This window comes from Sus scrofa, chromosome 3, assembly GCF_000003025.6.
Source record: "Sus scrofa isolate TJ Tabasco breed Duroc chromosome 3, Sscrofa11.1, whole genome shotgun sequence".
In the NCBI taxonomy this organism is placed as follows: Eukaryota; Metazoa; Chordata; class Mammalia; order Artiodactyla; family Suidae; genus Sus; species Sus scrofa.
This window is the reverse complement of record NC_010445.4, coordinates 43,974,696-43,994,154: the sequence shown is the minus strand read 5'-3', so window position 1 is coordinate 43,994,154 and position 19,459 is coordinate 43,974,696. Positions and strand designations below refer to the sequence as shown.

The following is a 19,459-nucleotide window of genomic DNA, read 5'->3' as shown; positions in this document are numbered from 1 at the left end:
TCTGCTTTGGGGGAGAATTTAACTTGCTTTTCTTCTTCTAATTTTCTTTTTTTGCCTTTTTGCCTTTTCTTGAGCTGCTCCCGCAGCAAATGGAGGTTCCCAGGCTAAGGGTCTAATTGGAGCTGTAGCTACTGGCCTACACCACAGCCACAGCAACGTGGGAACCAAGCGACGTCTGTGACCTACACCACAGCTCACGGCAACGCCGGATCATTAACCCACTGAGCAAGGCCAAGGATCGAACCCGCAACCTCATGGTTCCTAGTCAGATTCATTAACCACTGCGCCACGACAGGAACTCCATTTTTTTCTAATTTTCTTAAAGTGCAAGGTTAGGCCATTGAATTGAGGGATTTTGGCTTTTTTAAAGTATAAGCATTTAATGCCATCAATTTTCCTATAAGTACTCATTGGCTGCATCCCACAGATTTTGCTATATCATGTTTTTATTTTTATTGTATTAAAATATTTCTAGTTTCCCTTGTGACTTCATCTTTGACTCATACTATTTAGAAAGTTTTGCTTAATTTCCAAATATTTGGGGATTTTCTGGAAATTTTCATTTCATTTTGGTCCAAGAACATACTTTGGATGACTTAATGTCTTTAAAATTTGTTAATGTTTGTTTCATGGTCCAGAATATGATCCATCTTAGTGAATGTTCCATGTGCACTAAAAATAATGTTTATTCTGCTCTTGTTGGGCAGAGTATTCTATAAGTGCACATTAGGTGAAGGTGGTTGTAGTGCTGTTTGAGTCTTTTATAGCCTTGCTGATTTTCTGTTCTTGTCCTGTTCATTATTGAAAGATAAAACATTGAGGTATCCAAGTGTAATTATGGATTTCTCTATCTCCTTTTCATTTTATTAGCTTTTGGCTTCTTATATTTTGAAGATCTGTTGTCAGGTGCAGATGCATTTAGAATTTTCATCTCTTTGGAGGGTATTGACCTCTTTATTGTTATGTAGTTTTTGTCTTTATCTCTGGTAATATTTCTTATTTTCAAGTCTGTTTTAGGACTTCCTGTTGAGGCTCAGCGGTCATTAACCTGACTAGTATCCATGAGGATGTGGGTTTGATCCCTGGTCTCACTCAATGGGTTAAGGATCTGGCATTGCCATGAGCACAGGTGTAGGTCGCAGATGTGGCTTGGATCTCATGTTGCTATGGCTGTGGTGTAGGCCAGCAGCTGTAGCTCCAATTCAACTCCTAGCCTGGGAACTTTCATGTGCCATGGGTGTGGCCCTGAAAAGACAAATAAATAATAATAATAATAAAATCTTTTTTGTCTGATATTAATATAACCACTCCAGCTTTCTTTTGATTGATGGTATGTCTCTTTCCATACCTCCTCTTCTCTGTTGTATACTTAAAGTGGACCTCTGGTAGATGGCTTATTGTTAGATTTTGTCATCTTTTCCTTTTAATCCAACATATCATCTCCTTTTTAATTGTTTATACCATTTAAATTTAAAGTAATTATTGATTTGACTGGATTTACATCTACCATTTTATTATTTGTTGTGTCTCCTTTTTTTACATGTTTGTTTTTCATTGTTTTTCATTTCCTCATTTCCTGCAGCCTTTTGATTTATTTGAACATTTTAAGAGTTCCACTTTAATATTTCCATTGAGTATTTGACTATATCTCTGCATTTTTTTGTTTCATGGTTACTCCAAGGATTATGATACACATACATAATGTATGATGGATTGTCAGGTTAATATTTTCTTTTACATTTACCCAGATAGTTGCCATTTCTTTTGTGCTTTCCTCAGCCCTGAAGTTCCAGGTTTCTCTCTGGTACCATTTCTCTTCAGACTTCAGCATTTCTTTTAGAGCAGTTCTGCTGTGAGGAGTCCTCTCCATTTTCCATCATCTGAGAATGACCTTATTTCACCTTATTGTTAAAGGATTTTTTTTCACTTCACTATGTTATACAAACATAATGTCAAGGAAAAAAAATGTAAATATATAAGATGCATGTAGATTGATCCTATTCATATAAATTGAAAAACAAGCAAAACTAAGTAATGCATTATTTAGAGGGCTGTATATATATGGTAAAAATCCAGAGAGAAAGTGATGATAAACAGAAAATTCAAAGTAGTGGTTATCTCTGAAGAGGAAGCAGGAAGGACCCAAAGAGGGGGATTAAAGGTATTAAATTGTAAGCCTTTATGGGTAGTCATTAATGCTACATATATTTTAAAATCACAAGACATCATTTTTATTATTATGTATAGTTAATATTCATTTAGATTTCCTCATCCATTTCAACCCTTTGTGTTGCTTCTCTTTTTTTCCTGCATTTTCTTGCTTTCATCTAGAATCATTTTCTTTATCCTTATAAAACTAATTTTTAGAGCTTTTACAGTAAGGTCTGCTGGTGATGAACTATTTCTGTTTTATTTATCTGATAAAATTTTTATTTTGTCTTCACTTTTTTAAGGACATTTGCCCTGAAAACAAAAATTAGCAATTAAATTATGTAGCTCTTTGAAGGTTGCAATCCATTGTCTTATGGCTTCCATCCTTTCTGAAATCTTAGTATTGCTCTTAATATATCTTTTCTTTGTTCTTAAGATTCTTTTTTTGGCATTCCCATTGTGGCTCAGTGGATTAAGAACCCAACTAGTATCCATGAGGATATGGGTTTGATCCCTGGCCTCACTCAGTGGGTTAAGGATTTGGTGATGCCAAGAGCTTTGTGTAGGTCGCAGATGTGGCTTAGATCCCATGTTGCTTTGGGTGTGGCATGGCTCAGCAGCTGCAGCCCCTATTCGACCCCTAACCTAGGAACTTCCGTATGCCACAACTACAACCCTAAAAAAAAAGGATCTTTTTTTTGTGAATTTTTAAGAAACATTTTATTAACATTCTCATACAAAATTTAATTGAAATCTAATAGTATTTTGACCTTATTAATAGGTTAAAGCACATAATAAGACATTTGGTCTTTGTTAAACTATTTTATTAAATATTGACTGTGTTTTATTTTCTTTGTAAGTTTATTATTAAATCTTGATGTATGGACCAAATTCTACAAGTTGTTTATTACACACACGCACAAATACACACACACAATTATGCACTGTGAAAATATAGTAGGAAAGAAAAAGTGTGATTATAGATCACTACAAGACAAAGCAGAGTGTCAGTAAAACAGAACACACACTGCAACATAGTAATTCAGATGAAGAAAAAAAAATTTCTTTTTGGAAGAAACGAGGCATCCAGATACTCTTGAAGCTCTCAAGAAGCAATTACACAGTTTTGAGGAGGTAGAAAAACATATGTCTCTAAGGTCCCAATTCTTCAAATGTTCTCTGAACTTTATTACATACAGCCTCAGGTTTATACGTGCCTCAAGAGCAAATGATAACTATTAGAGGCAAGAGAATGACCAGATCCCTCTAGAGCTTTCTCCCTACATTTGCATTTGTGGGGTTTTTTTGTTTGTTTGTTTGTTTTTTGTGTTTTTTTGTCTTTTTGCCATTTCTTGGGCTGCTCCCGCGGCATATGGAGGTTCCCAGGCTAGGGGTCCAGTCGGAGCTGTAGTCACCGGCCTACACCAGAGCCACAGCAACTCAGGATCCGAGCCGTGTCTGCAACCTACACCACAGCTCATGGCAACGCCAGATCCTTAACCCACTGAGGGAGGCCAGGGATCGAACCCACAACCTCATGGTTCCTAGTTGGATTTGTTAACCACTGAGCCACGACGGGAACTCCCTTACATTTGTTAAAGTAAAAAAATTGTAGTCTCTTAAGCCTTAAGCAAAAGTAACACAACAACCACTCGCATTTTTTAACTGTGGGGAGGGAAAATACTTTTTTTTAATGGCTGCTCCTGCAGCATATGGAAGTTCCCTGGCCAGGGACTGAATCCAAGCCACAGTGGCAGCAACACCAGGTCCTTTAACCCGCTGCACTGGGCCCGGGATCAACCCTCCAGAGCAACCCAGCCACTGCAGTCAGATTCTTCACCCACTGCACCTCAGCAGGAACTCCCTTTTTTGGTTGATTTATAAATTTTAGTCTAAGATGGGTGTAGTTTTTTGGTACTTATCCCAGCACAGTTTTCCTAGTGCTTCTTGAATCTGTAGCTCGATATCTTTGATCAGTTGTGGAATATTCATGCCATTGTCTTGTCAATCGTGTCTCTTGTCCGGTTCTTCTTTCCTGATGAGTCTCTAGTTACCTGGATATTAATCCTCTTCACGGTCTCACATATCTCCTGTGGATCTTGTGTGTCATTTTAATCTCTTTCTATACCTATTAAAACCTGTGTATAGGGAACAGTTCTCAGAGCTAGAAATGGAAGACGCCCTTCCCAGGTTATAATCCTCAAATTTGGCTCGAATAAAATTTTCCATTTCTTTCTTTAAAAACAAACAAACGGGAGTTCCCGTCATGGCACAGCAGAAGCGAATCCGACTAGCAACCATGAAGTTGCGGGTTCGATCCCTGGCCTTGCTCAATGGGTTAAGGATCTGGCATTGCCATGACCTGTGGTGTAGGTCTCAGACTCCTCTTGGATCCTGCATTGCTGTGGCTGTGGCGTAGGCCAGCAGCTGTAGTTCCAATTGGATCCCCAGCCTGGGAACCTCCATACACTGCGGGTGTAGCCCTAAAAGTTCAAAAGACAAAAAATAAAATAAAATAAAATAATAAAAACAAACAAAAAAACCTGTTTTTAAAGTTTAAAAAGTTAAAAGCTGTTAAAATTGCTTTTAAATCTGAGTTGATTTTAGTTCTAGAATTTCCATTTGACTCCTTTTTTTTTTTATTGTTCTTTATGAAATTCTCCCACTTGTGTTTTACGTTTTCTTGAACATATAATGGCAAGTCTTTCATGTCCTTGTCTAATAACTGGATTAATCTATGGCAGATATCAGCAATCTATGCCCTATGGGCCAGATGTGGCCCAGAGCTTGTTTTTGTTTAGCTCATGAACTAAAAATGCTTCTTACAATTTTTAAAAAAATAGAAGGATTTCCAACAGAGACTATATGTAGCCTACAAAACCTAAAATAATTACTATCTGGCCATTCGTAGAAAAGTGTTGCCAACTCTTGACTTGTGGGTCTGTGTCTATTGTCTGTTTTTCCCTCTTGGTCCTGCAGTATGCTTGGAAATGATTTTGTAACATTATTCATTTATTCATTATTAATCCATTTATTATAGCTTACTAAATCTAGTAAATATTTTTTAATTGAGGCATCACATGCATACAGTAAAGTTCACAAATCTTTTTTTTTTTTTCCATTATAGCTGTTACAGTGTTCTGTCAATTTTCTCCTGTACAGCAGGGTGACCCAGTCATACGTACACATATACATTCCTTCTCTCATTATCATGCTCACCGTAAGTGACTAGATATAGTTCCCAGTGGAACTATACAGCAGGATCTCATTTCTTATCCATTCCAAAGGCAATAGTTTGCATCTGCTACACAAATCTTACATGTATAGCATAGTGAGTTTTTCATATGCATACAACTTGCCTGATCATAATGTAAATCAGAATATGAAACATTTATAGCATCTCAGACTCCCTGAACTTCTCAAAATATATACTCCCTGCTAAAGATAGTCACTATTCTGACTTGTATCAGCATAAGATTCCTTTTGCTTATTCTTTTTTTTTTTTCCTTTTTAGGGCCACACCTCAGCACATGGAAGTTCCCAGGCTAGGGGTCAAATCAGAGCTGTGTCTGCAACCTACACCACAGCTCATGGCAATGCCAGATCCTTGATCCACTGAGCAAGGCCAGGGATTGAACCCGCAACCTCTGGTTCCTAGTCAGATTTGTTTCCGCTGTGCCACAATGGGAACTCCCCATTTGCTTATTCTTAAACTTTATGTAAATGGATTTATACTCTGTTTCTTGTTTTGTGTTCAGCTTTTTTCACTGTTGTGTGTGTGGGATTCCTCCCCGTTGTTGAATGTTGCAGAGGTTTACTTTTTTTGTGTTTTCTTTTTTGGCTGCCCCAAGGCATGTGGAAGTTCCTGGGCCAGGGGTCAGATCCAAGCTACAGTTGTGACCTGTACTACAGCTGCAGTAACGCCAGATCTTTTAACCCACTGTGCCAGGCCAGGGATTGAACCTGCATCCCGGCGCTGCAGACGCACTGCCAATCCCATTGCGCCTCGGTGAAAACTCCAGAAGTTTACCCTTTTTAATTGCCGGGTCGTATTCCACTGTGTGACTCTTCCACAATTCATCTCTTCTGTAGTTGATGGACTGCTGGGTTTTCCCTCTTATATTTGAGACCTATAATCTATTTGAATTGTTGTATGTCAAGTGTCATGTTTTCCACAAGCATGTCCCATTGACCCAGGGCCACTGGTCTATAAAACTGTCCTTTCCCCAGTGCATTTTGGTGCCTTTGTTATAAACCAGGGGGCCATTTACGTGAGGGTCTATCCTGGGATCTTTATTCTGTTGGGTGGTCTGTGTACCTGCCCGGTCGTTACCACCTGGTCATGATGACTGAGCCCTTTTTGAAAAATACCTTCCTATATAGAGTCTAGCAGAGTAATTATAGGGTTCTAAGTGTCATTTCTTCATGGATTATATGTGGTTAGAATTCCGGCACCAGATAAGTCAAATTTGCTAAAGAAAGAATTCCTACTTTAGGCAAAGGATTTATTTGATATTTCTTCACGCCCTCCTCCTCATTGTTCCGGTGCTTTAAATACCCCTTACAGCCTCTTCGCCAGCTAGCCTCCCCCTAACTTCCCACTCCAGCTGAAAAAAAGATGTACTGTATAAAATCTGATGATGAAAATAATTCCTTTTTTTTTTTTTTTTTTCTTTTTAAAGCTTTTTAAAGCTTTTTAAAGCTGTACCTTTGGCATATAGAAGTTCCCCAGCTAGGGGTCAGAGCTGCAGCTGTGGCCTCCACCACAGCCATGGCAACAGTGGATCTGAGTCACATCTGCAACTTACACTGCAGCTTACAGCAACACAAGATCCTTAACCCACTGAGCGAGGCCAGGAATCGAACCCACATCCTCATGCATACGAGTCAGGTTCTTAACCTGCTAAGCCACAGTAGGAACTTTGAAAAAAATTCTTTAATGTGATTTATTAACTTGAGCTCCCAGCAGATAAAAAACATTTCATTTTGATTTGGTTCTGGCTCAGTTTTTCCCTTAAGTATTGGAGTATAGTGTTTCTTGCACTTTTTTTTTTTTTTCTTTTTAGGGCAACACCCGAGGCGTATGGAGGTTCCCAGGCTAGGGGTCTAATCAGAACTACAGCTGCTGGCCTATACCACAGCTTAACCTGCTGGGCAAGGCCAGGAATCGAACCCACAACCTCATGGTTCCTAGTCAAATACATTTCTGCTGCACCACATCAGGAACTCTGTTTCTTGCACTTTTTATCCTTCAATATTGTTGGGGGTTTTCTTCTTTTTTATCATGAGCATATATTAAATTTTATTTATTTATGGCTGCATCTGCAATATATAGAAGAACGATTACATTTAAAATTTTTCTGAATTACACACTTTTAAAGAATGTTTTAATTAAAAGTTAAGGGTATTCTTTCATAGACTACAGGTGAGATGTAGAAAAAAATGTATATGTGACTTGCAGGTTAAAGATGAATGGGAAGACATATTTATTCTGGTTGCTTCTTCAATGGCTAACTTTCCAAAATTATTTTTAAAGGTTTAAACTCATCTATAGAAAATGTTTCCTCTTTGGGGAAAAAAAGAAGGAAACAAGCTTGGGGTGGGGGACTGGTGGAGGGAGGTTGGGGAGGGGAGCATGACCCTGGCTCCAAGTTCACAGAAGCTTCAATTCTTCTAAGTCACCAGCCAAAACCTACTTATAAGGATACATCTTTTTCCTTCTAAGTATAGAGATGCATAGAAGGACAGCCATCCCTGGTAATCTTAGTCACTAGAACATAATTGAATTTACTAAGATACATCTTTTGTTCCAACATCCAATTAAGGGAACAATCAAGGAATCATTTTTGTTCTTCATAGAACAAAAATAGCATAGGTTGGAGTTCCCGTTGTGGCACAGCGGAAACGAATCTGACTACCATCCATGAGGACGTAGGTTTGATCCCTGGCCTCGTTCAGTGGGTTAAGGATCCAGCGTTGCCATGAGCTGTGGTGTAGATCACAGATGTGGCTCAGATCTGGCGTTGCCGTGGCTGTGGTGTAGGCCAGCAGCTACAGCTCCAATTCAACCTCTAGGCTGGGAACCTCCATATGCCACAGGTGAGGCTCTAAAAAAGACCTAAAAAAAAAAAAAAAAAAAAAAAGCATAGTTTTTCTAGGATGGTTATACTAGATAACAGTTCTTTATTATTCATAAATAATATATTTAGGATTATAAAAATCAATGAGAAATTCATAGAATATGCTTGTTCGTAATTGTAACAGCTTTTAGATACTTCCTAGCTTCCAGGAGTTATGCCAAGTTCCAGTGTAATTATGTCATTGAATCATCTCAGCACTAGGAATAGGTATTTTTACCCCAGCTTTATGGATGATGAAGTCAGTGCTTGGCTTAAGAGGTTAAAACATTTGTCTGAGATTCTGGCTTTGGCAGCCTGACCTCAAGCCTCCTGTACTTTTTCAGTAAATTTTTGAAATTCACTTTCAACTTTTCTGTGTCATTAAAATTCTCCAGTGTTTGCAAACAGTTAATCCTAATAATAATTATTAAAAAAAAAATTTTTTTTTTTGGTCACACCTGTGGCATATGGAGGTTCTCAGACCAGGTAGAGTAACTCTATTCTATATTTCAGTATCTCAATTCAGTATATAAAGCTTTTAATGAAAAGCAATGATTTGGCATGAGAACTGGAGCTAATGAAACAAAGAAATGAGATTACCATTCTTTTGGCAAATTCTCTTTATCACTAAGTGGTGGCCCATTTTTTAATATGGCAAAAACTATATGGGAATGTTTTATTTATTATAAACAAATGTGGCAATTCCTGCTGGAGGAATCCACATTTTTTTTTTTTTTTCTTTTTAGGGCCCCACCCTCGGCATGTGAAGGTTCGCAGACTGGGGATCTAATCAGAGCTACAGATGCTGGCCTACGCCACAGCCACAGCAATGTCAGATCCTTAATCCACTGAGCGAGGCCAGGGATTGAACCTGCAACCTCATGGTTCCTAGTTGGATTCATTTCTGCTGTGCCACGACAGGAACGCTAGAATCCACATTTATAAGGGACCACGGTGACTTGGTGCTTACTGGGAAATCAGCTACCACTTGTAAGAACAAGGGTGATGGCAGTTTTCCAACAAATGAATAGCATCATCTTGAATAATCTATTGGTAATACATGTAAAAGAGAGGAAGAAGGCAAAGCCCTTTTCATAAGCCCATTTGGTATAAAATTGTCCAAACGCATCTCCTGTGGTCCTCTTCCCTGAATCACCCCATCCTCAGTGAACACCCCCCCACCGCCCTGCAGGAGCTGCCTCCTGAGCGTGGAGCCCGCCATCAGCACCCGGCACCTGCCTTACCAGAGCTTCCAGCTCTTCGGCTTCGACTTCATGGTGGATGAGGACCTGAAGGTGTGGCTCATCGAAGTCAACGGCGCCCCTGCTTGTGCTCAGTAAGCCTGACCACCACTGTGTTTTAACAAGCGGGAAGTTGATTCCACAGGTGGAATAGCCGGCCTTGGCCAGGTGGTGAGCACCCATTCCCAAGGTGTCCATCAGGGGTGGGCTCTGGGGGAACCCCCATTTCCTTCCCATCTGGATTGAGCACTCTGTGCTCAGGTGGCTGGTAGATACCTTGAGGGTTGCAAACAAAGCTCGTGACACCAGCAGAGACCCTCTCAGGTGACAAGGCAATGAATCAGCAGAGGTCTTGAGTGGAGGAGACACGGATGGCCAAGTTCAGGGTTCACCTTGGGCAGGAGATGGTCTGAGAAGGTGTCATAGACCTGAGGGAGCTAAAGCTGGGGTGTAAGAGTGTCACAGGTGCCACAGGGGAGTGGGGACCCAGCATCCAGTGGGACTTTGCTCTGGGCCAGGCTCAAGGGGAGATACACAGATGAACAGAAACCTGCCCTCGGGGAGCTTCTGTTCCTCCTGGGAGGAGCCTGGCAGTAGCGTGGTATAAATACATGGGGAAAAGGAGAAAAGTTGAGTTGGGCTGGCACAGCAGGTCTTAAGTGTAAGGAGATCACTTGGATTTACTCCTCAAAGGCTGTTGGTTCTTCTGAAGATCCACGTTCATCAATGTCGAGACCCTCTCATGGCTCCCCACGTCCACGTCTTGGAGAAATCGAGGTGATTTTCCAGCGGTGTAGGAGAAAGGCCTGTACCTCCAAGGGGCAGTGTTAACACATAAGTGGTGCCCTCCCTGGGAGCCAGGCCTTTGCCTCTTGCTTCATGGCTGTGACAGACAGGTGAGGCTCCATCTCATTCGTCCGAGCCTACAGCTGATGAGGGCTTGTTAGGTCCCCATAACACCCCTGCTGCCACCCCAGGCCCTGTAATGGGCTCTGGGTCACAGTCATGAGCAAAGAGACCCTGGCCCTGCCCTTAGTGGAGAGAGACAGGCCAGGACAAGGAATAAGACAAACAGATTCCATACTGGGGAACTCACTGTCCTAGAGTAAAAGATGTCAGAAGGTCCCCTTGGGAGGCGATGTTTGGAAGTGAGATCCGAAGGAGGAGGAGAGTTAAGGATGCCAGGGTGGAGGAGCTGGAATCTTTTACGTCCTCCCTTTGCCAAAACTGCTGGGGGTGCCCACCTCCTGCCCTTCCTCTCAGAGCTTCGCCCCCCCCCATCCTCTTCCTTCCTCATCAGCTTTCTCTCTCTTTGTGTGTGTGTGTGTGTGTGTGTGTGTGTGTGTGTGTGTTGTTTTTTTAGGGCTGCACCCATGGCTTATGGAGGTTCCCAGGCTAGGGGTCCAGTCGGAGCTATAGCCGCCGGCCTACACCACAGCCACAGCAACACGGGATCCGAGCTGAGTCTTCTGCCTACACCACAGCTCATAGCAACACCGGATCCTTAACCCAGTGAGTGAGGCCAGGGATTGAACCCTCAACCTCATAGTTCCTAGTCGGAATCATTTCCACTGCACCATGACCAGAACTCCCTTTTTTATTTGTTTTATTTATTTTTTAATTTAATTTAATTTTTTTTTTAGCTTTCTCTCTCTTTGCTGTGCATTTCCTATCTGCATGCGATATCCAGCAGATTCCCCAGCTACTAAAAAGAAGCCCTCCTGGAGTTCCCATTGTGGCTCAGCAATAATGAACCCAGCTAGTATCCATGGGGAGCGGGTTCAATCTCTGGCCTCGCTCAGTGGGTTAGGGATCTGGCATTGCCGTGAGCTGTGGAATAGGTTATAGATGTGGCTCAGGTCTGGTGTGGCTCTGGCTGTGGTGTAGGCCAACAGCTGCAGCTCTAATTTGACCCCTAGCCTGGGAACTTCCATATGTCACAGGTGTGTCCCTAAGTAAAAAAAAAAAAAAAAAAAAAAAAAATAGGCCCTCCTCTGATGCCACATCCTACTCCCTTCACAGCCACAGTTCTGGACAGCCACATGTGCACAAGCTATGTCCCCTTCCTCAGTTCCCATACACGCCCTGGTCTGCTCCAGGAATGGCTTCTTCCATCCCAGGTGCGCCACAGAGACTGTGCCCTCGAGGTCCCCAGCCAAGTCCATATTGCACCCCAAGATTAAAAACCACCCAGTTACGTTGCAGCCCAGAGTTGCAGGCCAGTATCTGCACTACCTTCCCAGCATCCTGTAAGGATGAGTGTGGCTGTCCAATAGGCACCCTCAGAGTTGTCCCTCTCCATGGATATCCAGCTCCCCTGTTTCCAGGTCCTGAGCCAGAAACTGGACAGAGAGCCTGCCTCCCCTTTTCCATCACCCCCAGGTTCTGTCCTTTGGATCTTGTTGGTTCTGCCTCCAGCCTCATTGGTCCTCTGCTCCTTGCCCCCACTACCCTCCCTCACCCGCAGGTCATCCTTCACCGTGGCTGTTGCAAAGAGCCTCCTAACTAGGATCTCCACTTCTGTCCTCGCCCAGTAAAGTCTGTTCTGCCCGGAGCAGCCAGAGTGATGAATGGAAGCCAGGTCGTCCAGCTTTCCCACTGTGCCTGGCACAGGGGCCAAGCTCCCCTCCACCTGCAAGGCCACAGCCTCACCTAGCCCTCCAGCCTCATTCCCAGCACCATTTCCCTGGAGCCTCTCAACCGTGGTGGGGCCTTTGTGCTGGCTCTCACCCTCCCCCCAAGCCGCTCCTACTCTCAAATGGCATCTCCAGGAAGCCTTCCCAGAATAATCCCATCTTTGATTTTCTCTAGCCTTGGTAGCTTACTTCCTTAACACTAGTGAGCACCAAATTAATTCCTTTTTGTTTTCTTTCCAAAATGTATGCACCCTGAGGGCAGTAGCCTTGTTTTTCTGGTTCTCCTTGGAGTCGCAGCACCTAGTAGCATGCCTGGCACATCCTCCTCTGTAAATATATAGATGGACAATATGCGTGTTCCTGGTTAAAACGTTTACTCACCTTACTCAGAAATTGCTTGGTTTGGTTTTTGGTTTTTTTTTTTTTTTTTTTTTTTTTTTTTTTCCTGCTTTTTACAGCTGCACCTGTAGCATATGGAAGTTCTTAGGCTAGGGGTTGAATCAGAGCCACAGCTGCCAACCTACACCACAGCCACAGCAACGAGGATCCAAGCCACATCTGCAAACTACACCATAGCTCACAGCAACACCAGATCCTTAACCCAACTGATTGAGGCCCAGGATGGAACTTGCATCTTCATGGATACTAGCCAGGATCATAATCCACAGGACCGCAATGGGAACTCCTGAGTTTATGTTGCTTGTTTGTTTCTTTAATTTGGCTGCACCCCCAAGGCAGGACAGCCCCTGTCCTCTGTTGGAATCTCCCATCTTCCCTGCGGGTTCCAGACAGGACAGGCATTGTCTTGTAGGTTCTACCTTCAAGATCTTCCAGAAATAGCTGTTTAGTAGAGGCTTTATCTTCCCGCAGTGCCTCCTGCAGTGTTTGTATGGACAGCGGACACCAGTCTTAAAAATGCAAGGTGGAATTTCTAGGGTGGATCCTAGTGGAAAAAAAATCTTTGATTTTTCACTTGCGCTTTGACAAACAGCCTCATTGATCGATCTTTAAACCCATTTCAGGAAGCTCTACGCTGAGCTGTGCCAGGGCATCGTGGACATAGCCATAGCCAGTGTCTTCCCGCCCCCGGATGCAGAGCAGCAGCAGCAGCAGCCCCCGCCGGCCGCTTTCATCAAGCTATGACCGAGGGAGGTGCCCCGAGCTGCCTTGGAAGAAGCAGGAGGGGGCCCTGGCCCGGGGAAGGAAAAACTCGATACCAAGCCAAACAGGAGGAAGAGCAGCAACTTGCAGAGACACGACCATAGAAGAACAGGCAGCTTCCCTGAGGAGTGGTCACCCAGGGTTTCTGGGTGTCGCGCTCAGCACTGCTACTGAGATTCAAAACCGAAACAAATTTCTCTAAGGAGAGAGCAAAATATTCTCCTCTAAGGGGAAAAAAACAGGGATGTGCTTGTTTTGGGTCCCCATCCTTTGAAAAATCGGATTTTTATCCTAAGGCAGCACTGGGAGTAGCGCCCCTCCCACCAGGGGTGGCGGCTGTGGGACCTGGTTGGTGTCTGTCCACCTGCTGCGTTAGTGCCTTAGCTCTGTGCCCATCTGCCACCTCCTACCTGGGTGGGGACGGGACGTGAGAGCGGCTGGGAGGTTGCCGGTGTTCCCCCTCCATGACACCCTGCCCCAGGGGAGTCTGGACAAGCACGCACCCACACCCCTTGGTTTGTAGCTGAGGGACTTTCTCCCCCAGGTCCCATGGCATTTGCTCGATTGCCGTTCAGGGTTAGCATGGGCTGGGCATCAAACAGCCAACACCACCCTGGGTTTGATATCTGCATGTTTCAGAAATTGAGCAGCAAGTTTGCCACAAACCCGTAAGCATCCAATACGCATGAGAGAGGGGAAAAAAAAAACCATGATGTCTTGCTTTATTTACTAGTTGGATGGGGGGGGCTCTTTGAAATGTGATGATTCTCTGTGCTCTTGCTTTTAGGCAGAATTCTATCTGCCCTTGTGCCAAGTTCCCTTTTGTTCAGGTTTTTTTGGCGGAGGGTAAACTTCTATTAAGAACCCCTCGAAGCTCAGAAGAGGGTAGAATCTGCTGCCCCAGGGGGCTCTTCCCCACTGTTCTCCTTGCTCTCCAAGCACCTTCTTTGGGAGCTGAACAGGCAGGTTTTTCTCTGACCCCGAGGGCCACATTCAGGCAGAGGCTCTGAATCAGGGTACGTCTTGCCTGAACTGGAGAGTCTCTTAAAATGGGAAAGATGTGGCTTCAGAGCTATGTGGGGCATCTTGCACATCACCAAATGTTGATAGTGTCCCGTTAGGTAGAGTTTCCACTCTCAGGATGGATGAATATTGTGCAGACTGTTCAGGAGGCCACATCATGAGCAGGAGGAAGACCCAGATGCCATCTGTGAAGAGTGTGCTGGGAATCAGACCCACTGACAAGCCCCCCCCCCCCAGAGTTCCTCCCCAGCCCTCCCCCTGCCATATGTATGCTCTATTATTCGTCTGTACTTGGCATGATTCGTTTCTACTTGTAGAAAAGAGTTCTGCAGTCAGGGGAGACTTTTTTTACAAAGAGCAGGAAAAGCAACACCTCAAACAGGATGAGATGGGGGTGTTTTCCATGAAAAAAAGGAGTAATGATAGAAATGATGTCACAGATGCAGCCATGGGTATGGGATGTGACCAGGTTAGGTTGGGTGAAGTGGAGGAAGACCCCAGGGGCTTGGCTCCTGGGAGTTTGGAATTACAAAACAAATATTCTGAGTGGTTACCCAGAATAGATAGATAACCAAGTTTGCATCCGGAGCAAACTAAAACAGTCAAGTGTTAAGGGAGCCCCAGGAGGCCCAGCTCAGCGGATGGGTTGGTGTTTGGGGACTTGTGAGCAGACCCATTTAGAAAGTATAAAGTCCCGGGGACTTGGGAATGCTACGTGGGCTGGTGATGGGGACATGGAGGATTTTGTAATGCTGTCAAACATGAATTTGTAATGATTGGGCCAAAATTAAAGGGACATTCAAGAGTTTTCCAGCTCTTTCGGTGACAAGGCTCACCATTCAGATATTAGGAAGGCTGTGGGTCTCAATGGGTTTTCTAAGAAACAAATCAATAACATATGCATGAGGCTTTAAAAAGAAAAATCTGCTTCCTTCCTCACACAGTTTCAAATAAGGATCTCTTTTATGCAGTTATTTCTGATGAGCTGGGATGGGGGGCTCAGAACTCTTCCACACCCTTTGGTGACGTCCTTGGAGCAGGTGGTCATGGTCTTGCCTTGCCCCACCCCCACCCTGCTCCCCCCCTTCTTCATTCACACAGACACTTGCTGGGGAAAGGGGTATTATGTTTTTGGCGTTGTCCATTCCAATCTTGGCTCTGTCATTGGCTGCACAGCATCAGGAACCCATGAACCTCTCTGGGCCTTAGTTTCTTGTCTCACAGAAGAGCTCGTGACCTGGTCCAGGGACTATCTCAGGAGCATTTAGTGAGGACACATGAAGTTAGGGAGCCTGGAGAACCTCTAGTACCAAGGCTCTCAATGCCGACTTTATGCTGGATTCACTTGAAAAGCTTTAAAAACATGTTGGAGTTCCTGCTGATGCACAAAGGGCGCCTTGGGAGCGCTGGGATGCAGGTTCCATCCCTGGCATTGCTGGTTAAGGATTTGGCATTGCCACAACTGCGGCTGGACTCTGATCCCTGGCCCGGGAATTCCATGTGCTGTGAAGAAAAAGAAAAAAAATGTTGGTGTCCACACCTTCTTCTGTCAGAACTTCAGGCAGGACAAACGTATTTTGAGATGCCTTGAACCCCTGCTTGAGAAGGAAGGACAAACATTTATTATCTCGGAAGACTCAGATGAGGTGTAGGGCCTTTAAAAAAAAATTCCTTTGACAGGAGTTCCCATGTGGCTCATTGGGTTAAGAACCTGACATAGTGTCCGTGAGGATGTGGGTTTTATCCCTGGCCTCGCCCAGTGGGTTAAGGATCCTAAGCTTTGGCTTAGGTTGCAGATGCAACTCGGATCCGGTGTGGCTGTGGCATAGGCTGGCAGCTGCAGCTCTGCTTCCACCCCTAGCCCAAGAACTTCCATGTGCTGCAGGTGCAGCCCTGAAAGGAAAAAAAAATTCCTTTGGGAAGGCCAGGCATTTCTTTAAGACTAATGATCCTGACGTGATCAGCCAGTGTTGTCCAAGCAGGCTCTCTCTTTGCTTAGACATGCTTTCATCTACTTCAAGTTTGTGAAGCCTTGTCAACAAGTGTAAGCAGACATGAATGTATCCATTTGCTAAACATGTGTTAAGGTTATGAATGAATTACCGTGAGAAAAGTCCCTCCCCTCCCAGGTAACCACTGTGGTTATAAACTCCACCTCCCCGGCACATGAAAGGGCCTGTGTGTCTGACAAGGTACTGGCGGACTTGCCAGCAGACGTGTGGTTTCAGCAGCGCTTCAGAGTGATCATCCCATACTTAGAACATCCGGCAGTGATTGAATCAGAGGGAACCTGCAGAAACCATAAGCTGCAGTGACACTACCAATGGTGTTTTCATGAGAGTTGAGGCTGTGTAGAGGAGGGGTGCATCTGGCCCTGAAGTATGTTGGGGGGACCCTGCCAGGGAAAAGAAGGTGCCAGACTGGGCCCCCCGCAGCCTATGGGTGCGGTAGAGAAAACTGATCCTGGACACAGAACCTGTATGTTAGAGGAAATGACTTCTGAAGCAAGGTCATTTTATGAATGTTCAAAATGCCTGGAGCATTAAAGGAATCATATTTCAAGTGTTTTTGTCATCTTTGATCCTGTCATCTATTGTAGGTGTCGACTGTCCTAGGATGTCACTGGTTATTTGAATCCATGGTTCTGTTACTCGGAGGTGGGCAGACTTTTTCTATAAAGAGCAAGATAGTAAATATTCTAGGCTTTGCAAGCCAAACTGGTTTTCTGTTGCATATTATTTTTTCCCTGCAACGCTTAAAAAATGTAAAAACAAAAAAGGAGTTCCCACCATGGCTCAGCAAGTTAAGAATCCGAAGTAGTCTCCATGAGACTGTGGGTTCAATCTCTGGCCTCGCTCAGTGTTAAGGATCTGGTGTTGCCATGAGCTGTGGTGTAGGTTGAAGACATGGCTCAGATCCTGCGTTGCTGTGGCTGTGGTGTAGGTCAGCGGCTACAGCTCCTATTCCACCCCTACTCTGGGAACCTCCATATGCCATAGGTGTAGCCCTAAAAAGAAAAAAAATTTTTAATTCAAAATGGGTCAAAGGCCTAAATGTAAGAGTTGAAATTAAATGGGAAAAAAACCTTTTAGAAGAAAACAGAACTGTAAACCTTCATGATCATCAGGAAATGATTTCTCAGTCTATCAAAAGTATAAGCCCCTGGGAGTTCACTTTGGGCTCAGCAGTAATGAACATGACTGGTACCCATGAGGATGTGGGTTTGATCCCTGGCCTCACTCAGTGGCATTGCCTTGAGCTGTGGTAGGTCATAGACGTGGTTCGGATCCTGCATTGCGGTGGCTGTGGCATAGGTTGGCAGCTGTGATTTGACCCCCAGACTGGGAACTTCCATATGCCCAGGTATGGCCCTAAAAACCAAAAAAAAAAAAAAAAAAGCAACAAAAGAAAAAATAACCTGGACTTCATCAATATTAAAAGATTTTGTGCTTCGAAGGACACAAACAAGGAAGTAAAAGGTAACCCACAGAATGGGAGAAAATATTTGCAAGTCATATATCTGATAAAGAGTGGTATAGAAATAATATAAAGAACTATGACAACTCAACAGTAAAAGAGACAACCCACTTTAAAAATGGACCCAAGACTCTAGACAGACATTTCTCCAAAGAAAATATTCCAGTGGTCAATAAACACATGACCATATGCTCAGTATCACTGGTCTTTAGGGAAATCCAAAAATCGCAATTAGAAGTTCCCTCGTGGTTCATCAGGTTAAGGATCCAGCACTATCACTACTGTGGCTCTGTTTACACCTGTGGTGTGGGTTCCATCCCTGGCCCAGGAAATTCTGCATGCCACTGGCATGGCCAAAAACAAAACAAAACAAAAAAACATAAAAATCACTACCAGATACTGCACATGTACTGGAGTGGATATAATTTTTTTAAAAGACACAGTAACAAACACTGATGCAGATACGGAGAAACTGCAATCCTCATACATTGCTAGTGGGAATGTAAAATTGGACAGCTGCCTTTGGAAAAATTTGGCAGTACCTCAAAAAGTTAAACATGGAGTTACCAAATGACCCAGAAATTCCATTCCTAGCTGGAATACCTAAGAGAATTGAAAACATATGTCCATTAAAAAACTTGTGCATGGATATTTCTAGCAGTATTACTCATAATAGCCAAGGTGGAAATAATCCAAATGTCCATTAACCGGTAGATAAACAAAATGTATATTTCAACCCTGAAAAGGCCAAAGTACTGATAGATGCTGAAACATGAATGAACCTTTGAGTTCCCAGTTGTGGTGCAGCAGAAATGAACCCCACTAGGAACCATGAGGTTGTGGGTTCCATCCCTAGCCTTGCTCAGTGGGGTTAAGGATCTGGGCTTTTGTGTGAGCTGTGGTGTAGTTCAAAGACTGGACTTGGATCCTGTGTGGCTGTGGCGCAGGCCAGCAGCTATAGCTCGGATTTGACCCATAGCCTATGAACCTCCATATGCGGCAAGTGAGGCCCTAAGAAAAGCAAAAGAAACAGACGAGTAACTGTTTTTGTTCGGCCTCGCCTACAGCATGCAGAAGTTCCCAGGCCAAGAATGGAACCCTAGCCACATTAGTGACAAAGTCTGATTCTTAAACCACTATGCCACCAGGGACCACCCCCCCCCCCTTTTTGGCGAGATCTCTTTTTTAAAACACATTTTTTCCCCCTGTTTCTTTTTAGGGCTGCCCCTGCAGCATACAAAAGTTCCCGGGCTAGAAGTCAAATCCAAGCTACAGCTGCCAGCCTACACCACAGCCACAGCAACACCAGATTCCAACTGCATCTGCGACCTACACCACAGCTTGTGGCAACACTGGATTCTTAACCCATTGAGTGAGGGATTGAACCTGCATCCGCACAGATACCAGTCAGGTTCTTAACCCACTGAGCCACAATGGGAACTCTGAGAGAGTAACTTTTAAAAAGTGATAGGGGAATGAAAATTACCCACTGACCTAGGTAAAGATGAAATTAGGGCAGGAGGATGCTTTTGGGAGTGGTGAGTTAATTCGTTGCCTTAATTGTGGTGGTGGCTTCGAGGATGTGTACATAGGTCAAAAATTATCAACGTGTACACTTTAAATGTGTGTACTGTATTGTATGTCAAATGTG

The 19,459-nt window shown here is 43.8% G+C and overlaps 1 protein-coding gene across 2 annotated transcripts in view; it reads left to right on the top strand.

The window, feature by feature from the left end:
* The window catches only part of TTL (tubulin tyrosine ligase), a 41,978-nt gene extending 28,457 nt beyond the window's left edge, over positions 1-13,521 (top strand). The window contains exons 6-8 of one of the 2 annotated variants that reach the window (XR_001307533.2): positions 9,463-9,606; positions 10,205-10,407; positions 13,170-13,299. Coding sequence is in view for 1 of the 2 variants with exons in the window: in NM_001004041.1 (NP_001004041.1) it covers positions 9,463-9,606; positions 13,170-13,290 (265 nt within the window). In the remaining variant the exon portion in view is untranslated. 2 annotated transcript variants of the gene reach the window in all.